A 23,946-nucleotide genomic window follows, 5' to 3' on the forward strand; every position below is an offset into this window, starting at 1 on the left:
TTTTACGCTTGGTTAATAATAATAAGAGCTTTACTTATGACTGTCAAGAAAATAACAAGGTTACCTTTTACGATGGGGTTATTTTCTCTGACTGATGTGACAGGTGGACAGAGCATTTCTGTTACTGCGGGGAAATGTGCAAGTTGGATGTTGTTGCAGTCAAGGCCAAACCTCTTTCAGCTCCCCCTGCAAATCCATTATCAGGCGCTCGCCAATGGAACAGGTGCACGCCGTTTTAATGGATGCTGCACCTTCAGGCTTGCTCGATTATCAATTCAATTTCTTTTAACATTTAACCAGGCGAGGACCCATTGAAATACAATATCTATTTTTTTGAGAGGGACCTCGTTATCTGCGCAAGAAATGTGCGGGCTGTCGGCATTTATTTATTCTCTGGCTAAGTTTACGTCTGAATCTTTCCTTTTTTTGTCATGCGCGACTCTGTGCTTTGGGAAGGGGCACTGCGTGGGTGACGAGACTGGTGGCAGAATAGCAGCCGCAAAAGAGCGGAGAGAGCACCCAAGAGGACCTGACCGCCGTGGAGATGGAGCGATGAGAGCAGTGTCTCGTGCGTCAGGAGTAAGATGAAATTGTGGAATAACAGGGCAGCGAGGAATAGTGGTGACGTTGATAGACATTCATATGCAAGCAGTGGAAAGACAACAGTTGATGGGGAGGTAAAAGTAACAGGTGGAGGGTGCAGCTTAGAAATTGCTCGCTCACTCCACTGCTGGCAAAAGGGGCCAACACAAGAGGGAGGAGGTCTGGAGAACTCTTCCAGATGGTATTTTGGCCTCTTCTTTCACACTTGCCAAAACATCTTGGAAGAATTGGGAGTGCCCACACTTTACCTCACCACACACGACCTGCAGATCAATGAAGTGCGGCGTGCCCATTTGTTTCTGCTGGTTGGAACAGAGGTGGCGGAGATTTTAGAAACTTGCCCCACTGTTTCAACTGCTGCGCTGGGAGAAGGAATCCAAGCGACGACCTCTGCATTGTGACTCCCGTGTGCTAACCATCACCACCGCTGCAGCATCCCGGCAAAACAGCACCGTGAAGGATGGTCATGGCGTGGTGACGCCTTGACACGCAGCGGTGAACAGATCATGGACCATTGTTACGGTGCTCGTGGTGCAAGTGAATTGCTGCTTGCGGCACTGGTGCGCGAACTCACGGCTGGCACAGCTTGGTGAGGTCCTGGTCGGTGGTTCCGGGCGGAAGGCCTCGTATGTACAGGTTGGTCTTGCTCAGGTGGTCAGCCAGGATGCCGTTCCCTCCGCCCCCAGCGCTGGTGCTGCCGCTGTTGCTGCTGAGCGTGCTTGGACTGGCAGGAGCCAGGGGGTGGTTGCTCGCCGCATATGGCTGCAGAGTAGCGGAGAGAGAGCGGAGGACACAGGGCACGTGGAGAGAGAGAGAGGCGGAGGGAGATAGGACAGAGAGGAAGACAACGTCAGCCATACATACAGCTAACAGTGAGTATGTGTACAGTAGGGATGCTACCGGTTCCTGGTTTTCTCAGGGGATCGTCTTCTTGTTGAGGAAGCTGTCCTGGGATATATGCAAGTCTTCCTGGGACAATCAAAGTGCCGGTGTTTTTGTCAGTTGCATTATAATACACCACTCAAGGCAATGCAATTGCATGCAGTTCTCCCCTATTCTGGTCTTGGGAGATATTCATATTTCAATGACATGTAGGTCCCAGTTTTTTTGCTCCTCAGGTGGAAACCCTTGTATACATCCCTTTAGGGGAATGCCTATAACATTACAGAACTAAGCGCTCTGCTAATTTCATGTAGGGTATGTTGATGTTAAGCCACAATTTGCCAATCACCAACATATAATACAAAAACATTCTATAGCCAGAGAAGCCATATTAGGTATCAAGGTTCTTTGTCAAAATAGTCCCACATTTGGATGTTTTGCCAATACCTTTGTTTAGGTTGTCTTACATGTGAGATGATACGAGAGTATATGCACGGCCCTTTGTCAATCCACTGCTGGATGAAGGCCTCCCCAAGCCAATGCATGTCAGGGGGTTATTTGACAACAATTCAACATGTTAATCAATGTAGGTTTGTAAAAGCAGGGACCCACAGAAGTGGTAGCTTATAAAATGGAGTGCAGCAATGGATTTTGCTGCACTGCTCTCCGAGTTAGAAAGTCTTTTTTTCCAGGACACACTCCAATCAGGAGTTTAGATTCGGTTGAGTTCAGAATTGGATCAACGCAATGTTTGTGGCAAAGTTTGTGAAATGGTCAGGTGAAACTGGACCGAATCAGGTTCAATCTGAACGTGACCAATTAACAGTGGGTCACGTCCTGGTCGTCCGACCGAATTTTTCTTTGTTTTACAATTCAACAATGAAGAATTAAAAACAGGCTGCAGGAATGATGATTTGTGAACCTGTCTATCTGCACCTTTGTGTGTTTATCCCCCCTCGCATGTGCGATGTGGCTTGCCTGGGTCCTCTGGTTGTTTCCCCACACAAGAAGTAAAAACATTCCTTCATTAAAAAGGCAACGGTCAAAACATCCCAATGCAGGATATCATTGAACAAGAGTATCGATGCTCCTTGAATCCCTTTCTGGACATACACTGTTTACGCAATTAATATTAATTCAATTCCAATGTATTGGGGTAGATCAAAGGACCGATCCAGGTCACAGCTACAGAATTGTGCACCGGATTCGATGGGGGGTTCAGAATCAGACACTGAGACGAATTAGTGCCACTGGCCGTGCACCCTCTACCAAATATAGTGACGTTTGGGAAAAAGACACTCCCACTATTCTGAGAAACTTGTCTGATATTTTAACGATGGGCACAAAGATTGAGAGTGGTTAAGCATTTCCGCACGGCATGTAACAGTTCATCCCCCACAGAACAGAGTTTAATCCTGGTTTTTCGCATATATATTTTTTGTTTCTCATTTTTTCTCGGTACAGTTAGTTGACCACATTAGCCTACATTTTTCACGAGCATATCATTAGCATACACTCAGCATACATGGAAACAATGAATTCTTACACAAGCCGATGGATCTACACGTATCACGTGCATACGAATTAGCGGGTGTAATGATGCATACATTCATCAATTTATATTGAGCCTTCTAGTTCAAATCGCATTTGTAAGAATCAATGTTTTATTTGTATGTTTTGCGAAAAGGTTCACATGACACCCTTACAGCCACTAGAGGCCGCTACAATCACCGCACTATTTAAAAAAAATGTGGTTCTTGATTAAATTGCAAATTTGCATCGCAACAATGAATTCAATCGTTAGGGAAGGCAAATCACTACGCATCTTACAAGAATACATTTTAATCGATTAATCAATACCACATTAATTGATGAATACCCACATATTGCCCTATTGCAAGGGATGGGGGCACATCTCTGTACTGCCCTGGGGTAGTATTATTATTATTGAAATATTGTTGCTGTTATTTCCAATTTTATTTTATGTCCTCAGGTGTTTATCAACCGTTCACCAACACAACTATAATAATAAAGAAGACAGGACAATCCAAAGGAATACTTTTCATTACGCAAAAAAATCCCCACGGACACATCCACAACATTGCAACTGTTGAGAATAAACAACTACCAGGCATTTACAAGATGCACCAGAGCTCTGCATACATTAATACGGCATTTCATTGAATTTAACAACCGAGGCTGCAACCTTCACTATCCCCAAATTCATTGCTATACTGATGGCAGCTTCTGCAGCGCATGACCCTGCTGCCCTTGGAAGACTAAAGTTTCCGCGCTGTTCTAAACAAGTGATTGAAGCTGTGTACGGATGCTGAAATATACAAACTCTTCGTGTTGTTTATTTCCAGAAACTAAAATATGTATCACTCCCACTAGAAAATTGTATTACTCTGTTCATTCCCCACTGACCAATTATTCTCAAACACATATCTTGACATCTGGATACACTCAGATCAACATTTCCAGGCACGTGCCAAAGAAGTCCCAAATTAAACTTAAAATTACATTGAGGTTTTAAATTTTTAATATTTTATGTAACACGATTTTCCCTCTCCGCCCACAAACATTTGCCAATGGCCTGCTTCACACTGCTACTTGTGTTTGGGGTCAGTTGTACAGTAGTCCCAAGCACCGAGTTGTCAATTCCTCCTAAATTTCAACAATGTCTCAACAATTGATACTTGTTTTGTTGTTTGCAAACATTGTCTTTTCCCCCAATTCATTTCAATTGCTGTCAGTGTCATGTCACAAGATGAAATTTCACGGAACGGTGAAACCCTGTGTTTTATAGAATGCATCCCAGAATGAGATGGCATCAAACCGCTTGTGAAATTCATCCAAGTGAGCCTTTTTATTTGCATGCCCTGCGAAAGAAAAATGTTCATAGCATGGCAGTCAAACTGATTTTTTTTTCATTTGAATTCTCGAAGATGGAATTTAGCCAAATTTAATGAAAAATCTAAACTTGTACCTAAGAACCCTGTTCATTGTATGGATTGACTGCCCAGATTCGAATCCGGGATCTCAGTGATGTTGGCTCAGCACCCTGATCTCAATATCTGAGCAATATCTGTGCATTTCTTGTATCATCTTTATATAAATGTAGAATTTATCGCATACTGACCCTTACATTCAACACCTATGCAATATCAACCCCACCCCATCTGTCAAGTTTTCCCATCAACTGGTTTGCAGGTGTGTTGTAGAATATTTCATCGGAGAATCATGAGAGATCACGGCAGCCTGGGCATGCCGTCATCCAGCAGTGAATCAACTGATGCTCAATACGATGATGTATGTTGAACTGATTTCACACCGTAGATAGTCAACCTATGTACAACCGTGCCAATCTCAAGTGCAGGGTGAAAGACAACAAGCTATCAATGAAGATATTAATCTATTTCAATCTAAGACAGGGATCAGGTCTGTTTTGTAAGATCACGCTACATTCCACAAACTGTGCAACGAAAACCTTCTCCTCTGATGTTTCAGTTCCGTCGAATAATATTGTTCAACACTACTATCCACACACACACACACGCGACCCCCAGTCCCAACAACAAAAGCAGCACTGGGAATTCCACAATTGATACGTACAACCCCTCTAAATGTCTCTTGTTGATCCAGAATTGGGAAATGCTTAAGTTACGTTGAGAAACAGCCTTGGAATGAATACAAATGGAAGCAGCAACGCATGCACTGCAGAAAAGGCACAACAGAATCCACCTCAGACGTTTTTTTTCCTGAACGCTCCATGATATTGCAACAACAATAAATGAAAAAAAAACGCCCGTTACCCTTGTCAGTGGTTATACAGAGGACACAATGCAATGTAGATTCCTGGACCACACAAGCAATGCGGAGGCACAGGGAGAGAGAGAGAGAGGTTGCATGCTTGGCCACTTCTGCTGCTAGTGTTTTTGCTCGCAAAAAAAAGGGGCAGCCAAATGCCGCACAGGTAGCGAGGGAATGAATGAATAGCGCGCACTGTACAATGAAATTTATGGTTTGTATACGAGCCCTTTAAACAAAACGCCCACGGAACTGGAGCGTGGCACGAAAAAAATTGCACAACCGGTGTGTCCCTGTTTCGGGCGCACGTGTCACGAGTAATGAAAACAAATGGAGCAGTAATCATAACAATTTAAATACGCCGGCTCGCGTCACCGAGATGTGCACCCTGAATTATGGCAAAAGCCGGCCATTAATCAGGGCAGCCGCAAACCCAAAGACACAACAAACTAAAGTAGACTTATCTGAGATTGTTTTTAACAACCCATGACACTATTTAAAACCCCAGATACTTGTTTTATGGTGTTCTGCTGTTGATCAAAGGGCCAGTAAAAGGTAGAAACCAAGACATTACATCACTGTCAAGTCGTTCATGCATGCTCCGTTGCAAGTGGGTCCTCTATGTCAATGCCCGAGTTGTGTTAAAGGACACAGACCCGATGTTTCCTTGCTCAGAGCCATTAAGCGAAATAAAGGAAAGAAAATTCCCTCTATTTCCCCCGTCCGATACAGCATCTCATATGGCCAAATAGTAACGTAAATTGATGCTCGTTTAATAACAACTATCCACTGCTGGATGAAGACCTCAGGGCTTCCTCATTCTGTCAGTCATGGTTGGTTGTTTGACCATACTTCACCATGTTAGCCAGTGTTGTTGGTTCGTGAATGAGGATCCATCACAGATATCACTTTCTACTGATGTTAACCTTGGCTAGGAATCAAATTCAGGTCACCAGGTTCAACAGTGCAGCGCAAAAACCACTGCGTCGCCAGCGCTAAAGTTGCAAGTGCCTCCATGGGGTTGCACACCATGCACACTCGCTGCAATAGATCAAGCCTAAAATGCGGACCCGGCTGTTAGTACCTGGCAATCAATCGCTTGGTAGGAAGTGATCATTTTTGTATGGAGCAGATCACGCTGTTCCGAACAACCGTTTGGCCTTCGATGGGTCATAACTATCGCCAACTCATAGCGTGACTTGTTTTAAACAATCAGGCAAAATATTTTGGCAAGCTGAACAATGTATTAATTGGACGACCGGTTTACCTAAACTGCAAGACGGGCCAAGATTTTACGAGCAGAATTTCCCCAACAATATTTCATCCTGTGCAGGAAATTACTGCGTGCGGGTGGCTGAACTGCACGACATCGCAGTGGCGTTCTGAGATTACACAGAGATTCAAAAACATAACACGATGACGGCCCATGCCTGCCAAGAGGAGTGCGGTGCAGTTCAGGGACCGGGGGAGGGTTTATCTTTCCTGGCCGACAGGGTCATGGAAAAAGACTTTCTGCTCGGCAGTAAAATGTGGCCGAAGGAATTAAGGAGATGGTTTAGTCTGTAAACTGCTGGCTCTAGACAATTTGTCACAAGGTCACGTGCCCAAAAACAACCAAATCAGCGACTGATGTGCACATCGCACGTACGGTACGAGGAGTGAATTTATAAGGGAAAGGTTGTGGTGGTTTTGTGGCCGCAATCTACTGCCCTGATTCCTGGGTCACTCATCCTGTCTGATGAGAGCTGCAGGGGTCCGCTTTCATCTGTTTACCAGCCAAACTGATTGTGCAGATTTGGCCACAACAGGCGACCAAAGCCATACATCAGTGAGCAGACACCCGCAGCACTCTTTAAAGTTACATAGCTAAGTTAAAGAGGCTTCCCAACGAGCAATGCATTGCGATGTTGAGTTTTCCACTTGTCAATTAAACTAAGGTGCTGATGCGTTCTGTGGCCACTTGGTATGCTTCTTGTGTTTATCATCCCAAAAGAAAGCTGTCATCCCACTGAAAAGCAATGGAATTCAAACAATCCATTTCCTTTATAAGCTGAAGTGATCCAACTGAATTAAAACGTTTATTTTGCAAAGAACTTGGACTTAAGGATGATGGTAATGATGTTACTGACACCATTGTGTCAGATTTTGTTTTTGTAAAACCGCCAAACACCTATTCACCACTAATATGCAAACAATACACAAGCCAGTCTTACATGTTTGAAAAAAATATACAGTAAGAATGCTCCATTCACCTGCAAAGTATACATTGCACTCTGCTGTATTTAATATTTGATAGTGGTTTGCCTGTGAACTTGATAGTAAGTTTCCTACTGCTGTTAAGTTCTTAAAACTGTCAGGCAACATTTTTGTAAAACCTCACCTCTACCCCCCAAAAACCTACCCCCCCCCAACCTACCCCCCCCAACCTACCCCCCCAACCTACCCCCACTCCCCCACCGGTAATGGGCCGAACAGCGTGCTCTCAAACTGTCCAAAATGAGAAAAACAGCCATACACGAAAACCATTATGCGAAGTGCAAAGCAATTACAGTGGCAAATTACTAAGCAAAGAATTTTAATTGACATAATCCTACTCACACTCCCCATAGTCGATAACGCACTGTCAATAATGGTTGTGTGGAAAATGAGCCGAGATCATTTGTGCGAGCGCGCGTTTTGCATGGGCACATTGAACCAACCCAACCGGATTCTCTAATTCTATTTCAGGGCCCGCGCTCCTGTCATTGTGCAGCAGAGGATGATGGATGATGTAGTCCCTTTGCTGCTCTACAGAGACTTATGGCCGCAAATTCTCTCCCCCCCCCCCCTTCGCACCGCACCCGTTCCCCACCCCGCGATCCCCTACCCCAAGTGATGCGCAATGAGCAGCTATGCCCATTGCGAGAAGATGCGACCAACGAGCTCGTCAGGTCTGCGTGTTGCTTTAATAATTCCCCAGCCGAATTTTTTTTTCAAAAAGTAAGAGAGGTCCCCCCCCCCGCTGCCCCCCCCCCCCCCCAATATTGTGAATGACACTCCAATGGCTTCGACAAGCAGTTGAAGAATGTAAAATGTCTTGCCCAGTGGAGGAGTTCCCCCCCCCCACCACCCACCCTCGAGCCGTTGTTTTTTTCTCTACGTGGCTTTACCGAAAGAACCAAAGAAGAATATGAATGTAAATAACGATCACCGCATTTGGCACGCACGGTTCCATGCCGTGCGCGTCGTTTGCTCAAAGTGTGAGCATTATGTAATGAAGATAATGCAAGGACCTACTACATTGTTGGGTTGTTTATATATCGCTGCGGCGTAATTAAAACGAAATAACAATTAAGTCAATTTCACTTCTTTAAAAGTACAGTCTCGCGAAATATTAAATGACAATTACAGGGCATCCAATTACTTTTCATTTTAGTTAAGGCAATTTGTCGCAACGGAGGTAGACAGAGATTTTATGAAAGATTTAAGGCTTTTTTTCTCTATCTCAACCTTATTCAATCTCAATTTTTTTTTGTATATCCACACGCCTCATTAAGGCAATCCAACGCCAAACAAACCCTACCCCCTGTGGATGGCCTTGCGAGCACTGTAATGAGGAGACTCAATTAATGCAGCCCTTGAACGCGAGGACACCCTGCACCCTGATTCTTCTCCCCAACCCATCTCCGCCCCCACCACACACAAACCAACCCCGTAACCTCCCCCCCCCCCACAACATCTCTTGACACGGCAAAAGGCCCGGTCAACACGTCGACCAACCTCAAGGGGCGCCGCAAGTTGGACAAACAGATGAGCATCTAGTGACCAGCGCGTCTGTCGACGGCACTAAACGCCCTCCCGGACGCAACGGTGGTGGCGCTTCCATTTGAAAGCCACGCGTGTGGGGACACGGACACATTTGAAATTGCATTGTCGTGTTCGATAGAGGTTAGAAACTCAATTTGAGAGGTTAGCAAACCAAGTGCTCTGGGACCTATGCTGATACTTAAAAAAAAACCCACCGCCACAGCCGCATATATGCAGGCAAACGCTGCGTGTATTTGCGCGTGAAATACGTTTGTTTGCGGGGTATGTTGTTGTTGAAGACTAAACGCGTTTAAGTAAATGCAGTCTCTACCGTTAATAGATTGCCTATACACACAAATGTATTTTGTGTATAGTGGTGAAGCACTTAGTCAATGAATGGGAGAGTTTAATGTAATTTGTCTCGCAAGAAGTGAGGATATTTTGTTTTCAAAGAAAAGAAGTGCGACTGTCAAGTGTGTATACATAAAAAAGAACGCGCGCACACGTTAAATTACTGAAAAAACCCACAATTAGGGAGCCAAGCTATATCTCATCATCACTGTCTTCATCATATTTAACCCGTTTAGCATTCCAGGTGCATGGGAGCCAAGGACAGTTAAATTGCAAGATATGTAAGCAGAATACGCGATTCATTTGTTGTCCCGTCCTCCGAGATTAGGCGAACAAAGCCATGCCATGCGCCACTGCAGGTCGATAAATAATGGCACCAAATACTATTTATATGCATACAATATCCAGACTTGTTAATTTGGAAAATAAATTTCCCTACCAAAATCATTTGTTTCGAGATTATATTGAACATTTAATAGCTTGTCACTGGCGAGCATGAACATCACAGGCACCTTATCAGAGATGAATGGATCCCCCACGCTCCAATAAACACCTTCACCTTCACATTCCTTTTCATTTTCCTGTCCATTCTATTCCATTTAATTCTGTTCCATTCCTCTCCCACTCCAATGCCATTTCAACCCAAATCAGTTCAATCCATAACAATCTGTGTCAGATTCTGTGATACTTTATTATTTCTTAAAGGGTACAATATATGTTTAATGATGTGACTGAAGTCATTTTTTCTCCCATATAATTTCCTCCTGTGGCTATTCTCTTCTGTGTCCTGCAGTGAAGGCTTAATAATTTTTTGGGTTAATTCTGTACAATAGACTTGACGCATTGAGTCTGATCGCAACGTATATGCAATGTCGTATATATTTACATACTCGTGAATAATAATAATAATGTGTGGCCCTTTGTCAAAACACTTCTGCATGATCGACTCCTCATGTTGTGTTCATCATGGGGATTTGTTTTACCATAATTCTCCATGCTGGCAAGTGTAGGGATAGTAAATGGAGGGGTCCTAGGACGGTTCAAAAATATAATATACCGCTTACATGCGCCAATTACAATCACGATTTGGAGTTATAAAGCATCAATATGTGATTGCAGCTCAAGACATACAGTAGGTACAACTCAGGTGGAAAATTGGAAGGGTTTGGTGCGTTAAATGTTATTTTTGCCAGTAAAGCACCTGACATTTTTAAAGTGAGCCATCACTTTATGCGGATATTAAAATAAGTGTTTCGCAGGGATTAAAATGTGTCACTGTATTTATACGGCAGGCTTTATAACAAGTGCACTCCCCGAGATAGGAATTCGTTTATAAAAGACAAATAAAATACCGTGCATCACAACCAATATTTACTTTCATTCGTATAAAAATATTAAAGATGTAAAACCGTTTTTGCCAATACAAATAGTAATAATAATGTAGAAGGCACCCTTAAGCAATGAATCTCAGAGCACCATGCATATAGATGAGGAAACTAAGAGAGCAGTGACCGGAGTAAGAATGACTACAGAGACAAGATCGAGAACGAGACAAAGCGGCCATTTTAAACAGGTGGTAGGGTATTCAGCCGGGACTTCTTCATCGACCGCGAGTTCCTGACCTCCGGTGGCAGGGAATTCCATAGCCTGGGCGCCATGCAAACAAGAGCCAGGTGGGGTCACCCTAGGTTTGCAGCCTGCAGCGCGGTTTACGCTGAGTTAGGGCATGATCAGTGGATCTCATCTCTGCTTTTCATCTTCCACGAAGCTCCTGGTCCACCCTAAACTGCATCCAAAAGCCCTGGCAGATGCGGATACCTGATGCACAGATGGAAAATTAAAAACTATCCAATGTGTGACTGTGGTCATCCAGAACAAACCATACAACATATAACGATACAATGCCTGATCCACAAATACAAAGGAGACATTACAGTGATACACTCCGCTGCTCCTGACAAGGTTATCTGGCTTGACCACCTGAATGTGAAATTTTAGTTGTTGCTCTGCATCTACATCAGCCATACAAATGATGGTGGATCTCAGAGATCTCCATGGAGGAGTGTGTGGCTGGGTAGTGGAGTGTGTGGCTGGGTAGTGGAGTGTGGCTGGGTAGTGGAGTGTGTGGCTGGGTAGTGGAGTGTGTGGCTGGGTAGTGGAGTGTGGCTGGGTAGTGGAGTGTGTGGCTGGGGAGTGGAGTATGTAGCTGAGTAGTAGAGTGTGTGGCTGGGTAGTGGAGTGTGGCTGGGTAGTGGAGTGTGTGGCTGGGTAGTGGAGTGTGTGGCTGGGTAGTGGAGTGTGTGGCTGGGTAGTGGAGTGTGTGGCTGGGTAGTGGAGTGTGTGACTGGGTAGTGGAGTGTGTGGCTGGGTAGTGGAGTGTGTGGCTGGGTAGTGGAGTGTGTGGCTGGGTAGTGGAGTGTGTGGCTGGGTAGTGGAGTGTGTGGCTGAGTAGTGGAGTGTGTGGTTGGGTAGTGGAGTGTGTGGCTGGGTAGTGGAGTGTGTGGCTGGGTAGTGGAGTGTGTGGCTGGGGAGTGGAGTGTGTGGCTGGGTAGTGGAGTGTGTGGCTGAGTAGTGGAGTGTGTGGTTGGGTATTGGAGTGTGTGGCTGGGTAGTGGAGTGTGTGGCTGGGTAGTGGAGTGTGTGGCTGGGTAGTGGAGTGTGTGGCTGGGTAGTGGAGCGTGTGGCTGGGTAGTAGAGTGTGTGGCTGGGGAGTGGAGCGTGTAGCTGGGTAGTGGAGTGTGTGGCTGGGTAGTGGAGTGTGTGGCTGTATCAACTGCTAGATGTATGGTTGAGCAAGCCAAGTTAAAGCTTTGAAGAAGTCATGGTAATAATAAAATAAGAAGAAAAAAGGGAAAGAGCAAAAGATGAATAAAAACACTTGTTTAGTTGTTTTCTTAGCTTTGTAAGTTTGAGTAAAAAAAGCTTAATTATACAAAATAATTAGTTCATTATTTAACTGTTCACTTGAGGTCATGCTATTTCGTTCAGATTTGGGAAACAATACACCGAATGCCACACTGATATTCTATTTTTTAAATAATGGAACTCAGCCCATACATGTTTACATCTATACATTTTAATTTAAAACAGGCACTAACTTTACTCTTCATTTACAACGCAACATTTTAACACGGTGGCTGAAAAAAGGTACGCACTGCAATACTAACGCACTACAGCACAGCAGGCGCAAAATGTTCCGTATATTTTTTACAATATAAAAGAGGACAGATGAAAACCATCCGATGATGATGTCGGCACACAAAATGTGGCGTTGATGTGTGTTGTCTGGAACATTCCCTTCTATATGACAATCACAGGCATGGGCAGAGGTACGGACCAGAGGCACGCGCGGTCCACAGCGTTCTTTGACATCGGGCAAAATGTTATTTCAGTCATCTTCACCATAATTCGTATGAGGTGACTTGATGCGAACGGAAATCATCACGAAGCTTTTTTTTATTGTTGTAATGGAAGGTTTTACTTTTAGACGTTGAAGGGGTTTTTTTTCTTAACACTGTGTAACAAATTTTTTTGTCCCTGGGTAGTAAGTGTTATTTCCTAATTGCTTATGCCTCAAAAGTACAGAAAATGGCTATTGTTCCCCACAAACTTTGCTTTTGTGACCAGGACAATGATATTTTTAAATGTACCTATTTTCCAGAACATTCCAAATAGATTCAGTGCTGAGTAAACTTGGAGTAACTTGGAGAACTTTCCGGTAATATAAATAGCAGTATATGTAAATACAGGGGCCTTAAGCCCACCAGTTCAGTTTAGTTCCAGCTGCCTAAGTGGATACATATCTGCATTTTTCTGAGATGGTGTCAAGAGGCTGCAAGCATCCGGCCTGCGGCCAATTTATCAAGACAAGAGCGACAAAGTACTCTGTGGAAGCATCTGCTAAGATGTGTGAGGCCTACAAAGCATGTTTGGGCATGTCTATTGGGGATCAAGACGAACCCTGGGCACCTCATTTCACCTGCGAGCAATGCAAAAAAAAAACCTCTGGAAGGTAAGATGCACAATTGTTGCTTGGAATTTAATGTTATAACATTTAAAACAAATGTAATTGTAGAAGTTTTTAATTTTAAAATGTTTTACAATTTTCAATGGTATTGAAAGAATATATCATATATGAAAAATGTCGCGAAAATCTCTTACACATTAGTCATGGATGAAATAAATGTATCTTTGTAGGATGGTACAGAGGGGAAAAGAGAGCCATGAAGTTCGCTATCCCAAGAATTTGGCGGGAACCCACTGACCACTCAAGCAACTGCTACTTCTGCATGGTGGACCCTTCCAAACATCGAACTGGCAAGAATGCACCTGCTAGCACATATCCGGACCTTCCTTCATCCATCGCTCCATGCCACACTGCCATGAGCTCCCCATACCCACTCCTCTGGAGAGAGAGCAGCCATCTTTAGAAGAGAGCAGCAAGTCAGAGAGCGAGCAAGACGTTGTAGATCCAAATGACAATTTCAGAGGTGGAGGTGAGGAGAGAAACCCATACTACCCCAACCAAAAAGACCTCAACGACTTGATCAGAGATCTTGGTCTCACCAAGTTCAATGCCGAGCTTTTGACGTCGACTCAAGCAGTTGAACTTGTTGGATGAAAGTGTGCAAGTCGCAGATCAGAGGAAGTGTCACCAACCTTTTTGCAGCTTTTTCACCCGTCAAGATGGGCTCTGCTTCTGCCACAATGTGACCAGTCTGTTCGAGGCAATTGGAATCGCCTGTAACCAGAATGAGTGGCACCTCTTCATTGATAGCTCATCCAGGAGCCTCAAAGCTGTGCTGCTCCATAACGGTAACAAGTACCCGTCTCTTCCCCTGGCTCACTCGGTGCACCTCACAGAGGATTACAACAGCATCAAGACCTTGCTGGATGCCTTGAAGTATGAGTACAGCTGGGAGGTTATCGGAGACTTAAAAATGGTGGCATTCCTGATGGGTCTCCAAGGTGGTTTTACCAGGTTTCCCTGCTATCTTTGCCTTTGTGACAGAAGGGACACCAAGGCGGACTACCACAGGCGGGACTGGCCACAGCGGACCGAGTTCTCTGTGGGGAGGATCAAGTGGGATCCACTGGTGGACCCCCGGAAGGTGCTGATGCCACCACTGCACATCAAATTGGGCCTTATGAAACAATTTGTTAGAGCTGTATATAAGGAGTCAGCAGCCTTCAAATACCTTCAAGACTTCTTCCCTAAGCTGTCTGAGGCAAAGGTCAAAGCCGGTGTCTTCGTCGGACTACAGATAAAGAAGATCCGGGAGTGCAATGAATTCCCCACGAAGCTCACTAGTAAGGAGAAAGCGGCTTGGAACAGCTTTGTCGCAGTGGTTCGTGGCTTCCTGGGCAATCACAAGGTCGAAAACTATGTGGAGTTGGTTGAGACTCTGGTGAAGAACTACGGCACAATGGGCTGTAGGATGTCCCTCAAAGTCCATATTCTTGATGCTCATTTTGATAAATTCAAGGAGAACACGGGAGCGTACTCAGAGGAACAAGGCAAGCACTTCCACCAGGATATACTGGATTTTGAACGCCGCTACCAAGGAGAGTATAACGATAACATGATGGGAGACTACATTTGGGGGCTGATTCGTGAAAGTGATTTACAGTATAATCGTAAATCTCGAAAAACTACTCACTTCTAATTCTTTTGTGGTCATTTTTGTATTACTTTAGTATAAATACATGTAAATTTTGATTGATATGTGTTTTTTCTGACTTTATGTGAACGAAAAGACACAAATTCGCCCGTTTTCTCATTGAAAATAGGTAAATTTCAAAATATCACTGTCCTGGTCACAAAAGCAAAGTTTGTGGGGAATAATAGCAATTTTCTATACTTTTTAGTCATAGGTAATTACGAAATAACACTTATTATCCAGGAACAAAAATTGTGTTACATAGTGTAATTAGTTATCTGTGTTTACTCAATGGTGTGATAAAAAAAAACATTTACACGTACGAATTCATTTCATTTCCGCTGAGAATAAATTACAAGGTTAGTCAAGGGTTACGCGACGGACCTTTATCTTTGAAACTGAATGTAAAGTTCAAGAGAATATCTTTAGAGAGTTGGTAAACCTACATATCAAGAGATTTGTTATTATGTTCAAATTATGCCTGCTTCATTGCATGCTTTTAGTGCTCGCAATGCATTTGCTTCGGATAGGTGAAGAGAAAATGTAGGTATTTTAACATGAGCAAAATCATGATTATGGATTGAATTCTACATTAATACTTGGACACAATACTGTGGGATTCATTTTTGGTAGGACAAAGATAGTCAAATGTGATATTATAAATGTAAAATAAATATTAAATGTAATGCTGCCAATGTGTTACTGGTAGATATACATGACTGTGCTTGTAATGACGGTGTTTAGTGTGGCAAAATCTAATTTTATAACTATTTAAGAAAATACAAAGGCATTAACAGTAAGGTGGTTTTACACAAAAAAGTACGTGTTGTTGTCTATTTAAATAAAATACCTCGTTTAACCGAGACAAGCATCGAGTGTCACGTAGATTTTTTTTCTGTAAGCACTTATTTTAAACTGACCAACAGTTGTAAAATACGAATAAAGCACATATTTTAAACTGACCGACTGTTGTAAAATATGAATATTATAGTTTTTAAATGTCAAGCCTCCGAATAACAAATCACGTGTTCAAACCAGTATATCATTGTCTTGCCCGTGACGTGCTTGCAACACAATGTTTCATGTGCTTTAAAAATGTGGGAGAAAAATTACATCATTTGAGCAAAAGAGAAACCATTTACTCAGTAAAGTATATGGAAAACTTAAGTAGCTATGCTAGCAAGCATTGAGAAAAATGAAGGCTTTTTTCCGTTGCAAAATTGGCGTAATACACTTGCATTATACCGGTGTTGCTAGATAAATTCTTCCACGCCACTAAATGGAATTGTGGTAAATGATGTTGTTGAAACCTTTAATAGGACCCAGCTTCACTGGAAAGAGTGAGAGGGTTAGCACAGAGGTAGATTTGTGAGTTTTTAAAAATGTTTTTTTTACACACCGTTAAAAAATATACAAAAGTTTAATGTGACCTAAGGATATAAATGTTTTATTAAAAAAACCTTTCAGTCTCTTGAGGCGGCTCTAGGCCAGAGAAACCGCCCAGCGGATGACGAATCGGTTGCTTTGTGAGGAACTGTATTTATTCGCTCTTCAACGTCAGCGAGCCTGGCGCTTGATCTGATAAAGAGATATTTTTGACCGCATATGATTTGTGCACAATATTAATTTATTACAAAACATGGCATCCAAGTGATATGCGGCTCACAGCAGCCATAAACTAACACAATTTATTTGGCCGTTCATCAAGCGACAATGCATATAACAACACGTCGTCACACGTGCCACTCAACCAACCCAGGAAGTGCCCCCGAGTTGATTATTATTTATGCAACTTCCAGGATTCTGACAATGCAGGCTTCGGGCAGAGCCATTTCTCAAGGATAGACGCAAAATGCGGTGCAACGGAAGTCTTCACACGTTCCAGACAAACCGGCGTAAGATAAAGCTGTCTAATTACGCTGTTGAGGCGCACGGAGCCACGGCACTGCAGCCCACCAGCTGTGCTCAGTCAAAAACCCAGAGATTGCTCACAACACAACTAAGTTAGGCCTCCATGGAGGAGGGGGGGGGAATAACACAGTGCTGTGTACACAAAGACAAATATCCCCTCTTTCTGCCTACATAGGCTGTTGGGGCAAATGCTGTTAGCGAGTGGCACACGATTGGGTGATGTGGCTGACAGCCCACATCAGCGAGCTAAGTCGATATAGCGGAGGCCAAGGATCCGTTCGGATGTTCGCCACTGATGGTGGCCATGGCCAGGAATGTAACTCGGATTGCCGAGCACGTAGCGCAGTGCGCTAACCGCGACATTACCACTCCCGACATGTATGAGGCCCTCGTTTTTTTGTGTGTGAGCACACACACTCACCTGCAAACCATAATCCCTTCCTCACCGCATAGGACTGTCCCGATAGCCCTGTCCACCTTTTTACCACGCCTCCCATCGAAGCCTGGTTTTTTCTCTCTCTCCCGCGCTCTCGCTCGTTCTCTCTCGCCGAGAAGTCGGCTGCTTTCGCCCTTGGTGGCAGCTTTTGTTTAATCGCTTGACGCACCATGCTGAGATTGCGCCGCTCCTTTCGCGGTTCAAATGGGGAGGGCGACTTGCTTGTTGGGGGAGTTTTGCACGAAGCAGATAGGGAGAACGTGGCTGGGAGAAAAAAAAACTGAAGACAAACAAAAAAATCCGCTTATTCCACTGAAGGGTTTTTTTGTCTGGTTATACGAAAACCCTGTCAAAGCTGTGAAATTGCTCTTTTAAAAGCTTAAAGTTGTGCATTTGATTCAGTGTAAATATCAGCCTGTATCACACTGTGACAGCGAAATCCAAAGGTTCAGTGCATTAGACAATGGATGTTTGTATGAGCACACGCGCACATGCTGCACACACTTCCTCCGAGCGCTTAATCCTTAAACGACAGTCAACTTTTGCCTTTCAAAGCCCGCATGCTGTACTGACCTCTGCTGCCCTTCCTTTCCAATCAAATACATGATCTCATGTTTTACAAAGATGCTTTATTTTCATATTTCCCCCTGGCTATCAAATCTGAGCACATTTTGTCCATGGCTATACAATTTGCCGTTTTCACTAATGAAAGGTGGCCGTGGGAGGAGGTTATTTGTACTTTTAAAATCCAGATGGAATTTGTGCAGTTAAATTTTTTTGATTATTTGTGCAAGCTATAACTGGCTTGCCAATTTAGCAAAAAAAAAGCTCTGTATATATAAAAAAAGTGCATTACTAGACTGTTAAACTTATTTTAAAATATATTTTACTTTTGTGTCCAATTTGCCAATGTTAACGTCTCGCACGTGACACTTTGCGAAGTAATTTTAGTTTGGGACCCACTTGGGAATCTCATTGCCCTTCCATTAAACGAAGAAACAACAGTTTGCAGAAATACTTCCAAAACTGTCTGGGAATATCCTGTCTGTGCACGGACAAATTAACTGGTGAGAGTTTTTGGAACACCTGACATCAGTTGTGACTGACAAATTAAACTTGAGAAGCACAGAGAGCTATCAATCATGCAATTGAGCATGCCTGACGTTGAACTTTTGCAAAATGCGGGCTGCCTCCTTCGCAGATGTGCGGAATGGAGTTTGACTCCAGTGCATTGTTTTCAGCTGTGAAGCATTCTCATTTATCTCCCCCCCCACCCCCCATTAATTTTACAAACATGATATAAACAAGACAATGATATCAGCTCATGTGCAGGTGCGACGTTGATTATTATACATTGCAGGAATGCGAGAGATGACGGTGGCTTAGGGGAAGCCTTCATTCAGCAGTGGGTTGACCACAATGATTAACCACATTCAACAGATGATCGTCACATTAAACTATGGTAATATACAAGAACACATTAGTGTGGAGTGGTGGTGCGGTAGTTAATGCACGGTGTTATAAACACACTTCCATGATTTCGATTCCCAACCACAGCTGACGTCAGTGGTGGGTGATATCCTTAACCAGGCCTGCGCCCCTACCTTTCACCAACCCGCACTGATCAGCGTGGTGAAGTTTAAAAACGGACGAAGCCGGCACAGCACGGAAGAGCTTTCATCCAGCAGTAAACTGACAAAGGGGAAGTATTTTATACATTATTTATTTGTACGCAAGAACACATTCCATTTTTGGCTTGGAATGGCTTTAAAAAAAAAACATGATCAAATATAATTCGTGTGTTTGCTCTAACAGCTTTGTGAGTTTATTGGACTTGATGTGCACCCCATAGCCTCTTGCCCAGTACACATCACCCCTCCCAGACACGGTAACAAATTCCCTCCCACTCACAAACCCAAAAACAGGCAGCTGGCTGGTCACGCATGATGAATGAAGTTCACCCAACCTCACCCCCTCCCCCTTGCCCCCTCTCAGTTCCCGCTCGAAACACACCCAGCCGCTTGGCCGCACTCTCCTCTGTTGCACCAGGTCGCGTTTACCTTTGCAGCCAAGATAAACTAGAGCTTAACCCGACACACGTGTGCAACTCATGCTAAGAGGCCTTTCTCGCACACGCGACAAAGACTTCCCCCGTGTAGCCCCAACAGACGGTTGTGGTGGGTGCTGTGTGCAAGCACCTATGCAAGGCCGGTGCGGCACACGAAGGGGGTGGGTGGCCAGCACCACGCCCGACCGCCTTTGTCTCCCGAGTGGCGATGTTTATCACACCGCACCAGGTACTCATTTGAGGCCGGGGCTGCCTAGGGGAGGCCCAGGACCGGTTCAGATAATTGTCACTGCAGTTGACCGTGAGCGGGAATCGAACTCGGGTAGCCGCGTTCGTAGTTCAGTGCACGAACCACTACACTACCGCTCCACACTACCGCACATGCGACACACACACGCAGGCAAATCTTCAAACTATGCCTGCTTGTCATTCAGGGTGGGCTTGGTACACTGGGTAAGTGTGCACCATATATGCTGGTCTGCTGGTACCAAGTGTTGACACGCATGCACCTCTGCAAGCTTCACCTGGTGTCACGCACGGTGGACACACTGGCATGTGTATATGCAAGACTACAGGTATCAAAGCATGCGCAAGAAAGCATGTGCACGCACATGCACGCACACTCACTTCTTAAAACTGTGGGCTGGTGTCACACAAGCTGACCACCACACTGTGACGTGTTCATAACACATGCTAGTCTAGACGCGTGTACCAAGCATGTACACCGACAGCAAAGAGACACCATTCGTGGCAGTGATGTCACCACAGAGCTTGTGCCAAGCTAGGTGCACTATGATGTCACATGGAGCGTCAAAGGCTTACTGGCAGCAGGTCATGGGACAGACCCAGGTATGATGGGTTAAATAGCGAAATTACTGGCCTGTGTACACAAAGACAAATAACACCCGAACAGCATTTAACAGACTTTTGGGGCGAGTGCTGTTAGCGAGCACCTCTGAAGGCTAGCGTGGCAGATGAGGGGGTGGGTGGCCTGCTCTACACCTGACCATCTTTCTCTCCCCAGTGCCGATGTTTTACACTGCATCAAGTACTCATTCAAGGCTGTCGACCCAGCGGAGGCCCAGTACTGGTTCAAATATTCGCCGCTATTATTGGTCGTGAGCGGGTATTCAAGTTGAAATCGCCAGTTTTGAAGTACGTTGCACTGACCACCACACTACCGCTCCCAAGACAAAATACAAAGATCCCCTGCATCGCCTTCAGAGACTTGTTTAGCAAGTGCTGTTAGCAAGCGCATATGAAGGCCGGCACGGTACACAAGGGGGTGGGTGGCTAGCACCACATCCGGACGCCTTTGTCTCCCGAGCAGCGAGATTTACGCATCGCACCAGGTACTCATTTGAGGATCAGTCAGATAATCGTCACTGGTGTTCGCTGTGAGTCCGAGTTGTGAGTGGGAATCGAAGTCGAGTCGCCGGGTTCGTAGCGCAACGTTCTACCCGTTGCACTACATGCACTACATGCACACACACACGTGGGCTTCTTCAAACCACGACTCGCATCACGCTAGGTGGATTCACTTGGAGATGTACACAATACACGCAGGTCTGCATGTACCAAAGCATGCGGATTATACACACGGACATACACACACCACCCACGCGCAGTGTTAGGCATACTCACGGGAGCAGACACGAACACAAGTGCAGGCGTGCACAGACACACGCACACGTTGACTATAATTGCTGTTTCATGCAAATAATGAGCTTGATGGTTTATTTTCCATTCAGTGGTTCATGTAATTTTTACAACGTTGTTCCCAATTACTGGCACCTGCGGGGCCTGAGAGCTGCACTATTTGTTCTGAAATGGCGCACCTAGGACACGGGATAAGAATGCAATCAAACATGACATGTAGGGTTATCTCCCGTGCGATGTAGAAGCCTCCCCACCTCTTCCCAGGCATGCGGAGAGAGAGAGAGACGTACACCATTTCCCTAAACTTCTCCATGCACTCAAATATTTAACCGATTTTTGCCGCATTCGCAGAGTGAAGGCAACTTTTGTTTTGTCATCTTATGTCGAAATTGACGCACGCACACGCACAGCGTAAAGTCACATTCAATTCGCAGTCGGTTTAATATTACCAGTGATAGAAATCCCCCTAAAATATATATGTAAATAACGGAGCACGTCAAAACCACACTGACATTGACAGGCATGATTAGTATGCACACATATAACAAAAAAAAATCTGTACTCGTATGCCACCTCTAACAGGCGAATTGACATGGATATGCAAATCCTGAACTGAAAAGAAAGACCGGCAATGCTCAACATTTATCGGAATAAACAAAGCAAAGCCTTGTCTGCAGATCGCAATTGGGAACACTTTGCTCCACGTGTAAATCAAATAAATAAAATCGCAGCTGCTATTACAAAGGCGGTAGTTATCAACAGAGAACTATTTAAAACGGTTGACAGCAACGGCGCTGATGATTAACAATGCACACTTCAGTTCTCTTGCTCATCCGAAAGCTCCTTAATCCACATCGAGATTCGAATAGGCATGAAATGTCATTAAATGCGGAAAGCCCTTCGATGTCCTACCTTGCGTGTCACATACATCCCGTTCTGGTACTGGATGTATCCGTTCCTTGCTAGAGTCAAAACCATTCTTCTGGGCCAGCGACTTCTATTTCAGAGCTGCAGGGTTCCGGATAACGTTAAACAACACCTAAAACCGGTTCTTGCGGAAGACTTGCAGCGGCTGCTTTTTTTTGTTTCTCTCTCTCTCTCTCTTTAAAAACCAAAAGCCGACTTCTTTTGACGAGAGGCAAGAGTACAGCGAGCGGTATTAGCGAGCGGGTTGGGAGAACACGCGGTACGCCAGACACAGCGGACGCGCACTCAAGACAAGCTGCCCGAGGTTGGGCAGTCGGGCAGGCAAAAAGCGGACTGACGAGCGGACAGGCGAACCAAAAAAGAAGAAGCTGCAAGCAAAGAGGGGCAAGGACAGACAAGACAGACAACCCGCGCCGCAGCCAGACACAAGGGCTGGTTATGGAGCCAGACACGCTTCGCTGGCAGTAGTCGGGACAGCTTTGCTCGGGCTGAGGAATGCAGCCTTCTCGCAACGCCACACCGCCTGCCACGCCTCGCCGTAGCACACACAAGAGGGCTCCGTCCCGTTCGGGAAACCCAAGCAGGGCGGAGAGGGAGGGGGGGTGCTGGTGGTGGTGGTGGGGTGCAGGGGGAGAGAGGTGGAGGGGGGGGGTGTGTAAGAGGCTGGGCTGAGTTCGAGGTGCAGAGGATTGGGTGGAAGAGGGTTTGCGTGAGGTCATCAGCGAAGGGAGGAGCCGCTCGTTCGAGGCCACTCCTCGTGCGTTGGTGCGCGTGCACCAACTGTGGTGTGCACCCCCCTCGCCCCCCCCCCCCATCGACCCCCCCCCCTCGCCCACCCACACATCTCTCAGCGGATCGGAGTGAGGTCATACGAGTGGGCTGGGCTACGGTACCCAGCGCCACTCCTGTTGCGATTGTCAGTGGCAATTTAAAGGCGAGCTGGGTTCGCTGTTTGGGGGGGGGGGGGTTGGCGAGGTGCGGCGGCGGCGGCGGGGAGGGAAGCGATGATCCATCTCAAACGCCACACCCGACTCCTTTCTGCTCCAATCACCGGATATCTGTGCGTTCTCACTGAGGGAGGGGGCCAGGCTTACATCTGACAGCACTTAACATGTAGCGTGGGGAGAGAGTATGCGTGTGTCCGTGCGTGCGTGCGTGTGAGCACACGCATGCTTACACGCACGCACACACACGCACGCGCGCGCACGAGCACACGCATGCGTGTGTGCGTGCGTACCGCTCGTACATGGAAATATTTTAATAGCAAACACTATCATTGTCAGAGCCAGGCGATAGTCTCAAGTACTGTGCGGTACCATCGTGTTATTTTTGGCGGAGGACAGTTCGTATCGAGTATGACTGGCCAACGCTATAGATTAAGATGATTTTTTTTTACATTTAATAACTGTAATACGTCTCGTGCGCACAGAATGGAACATATGGAGTAATTTAAAATGTGATTTTAGAAAGGGGCCATGAGCTGCAGGCAATTCCAGGTTTTTAAAACCCCACGTGGCAGCTGTCCGTGGCGCTAATTGATAACCAAACTGCGCAAACCAAATAAAACGGGTGCGCCAAATTGGGAGGGAAAATAGACAATTACCGGCTTGTCATCTGTATAAAATCTAATCATTAATTGCACTTTCGTTACGTACTATAATAACGCACGCTAAAAGTCACAGACAGAAAAGAACCCAAATATTCTATGGTATTAAAAAAAAGGAAAGTCGAGATCATGTATCCACGCTGAACTCAGATTAGTACGGTTGGCTACGTACGGTGCGAAAGAAATTCAACATACATACAGCTCTCATGCAGAATCGGGCCTCTTGTTTTCTTCTAAAACAACCATT

The 23,946-nt window shown here is 45.1% G+C and overlaps 1 protein-coding gene across 12 annotated transcripts in view; it reads right to left on the reverse strand.

The window, feature by feature from the left end:
• LOC116940948 (RNA-binding motif, single-stranded-interacting protein 1-like) overlaps positions 1-23,946 on the reverse strand; it is a 290,259-nt gene that overhangs the window by 60,886 nt on the left and 205,427 nt on the right. For 11 of the 12 annotated variants that reach the window (XM_032951373.2, XM_032951375.2, XM_032951367.2 and 8 more), the window contains one exon: positions 1,178-1,365. In XM_032951373.2, the coding sequence (XP_032807264.1) occupies positions 1,178-1,365 (188 nt within the window). Of the gene's footprint in view, positions 1-1,177; positions 1,366-22,078; positions 22,672-23,946 lie in introns of those variants that run through there. The other variant, XM_032951378.2, reaches the window with a different exon arrangement.

The sequence above is a fragment of the Petromyzon marinus genome, chromosome 10 (assembly GCF_048934315.1).
Source record: "Petromyzon marinus isolate PM22_M1 ecotype Great Lakes invasive population chromosome 10, UKy_Petmar_22M1.pri1.0, whole genome shotgun sequence".
Taxonomy (NCBI): Eukaryota; Metazoa; Chordata; class Hyperoartia; order Petromyzontiformes; family Petromyzontidae; genus Petromyzon; species Petromyzon marinus.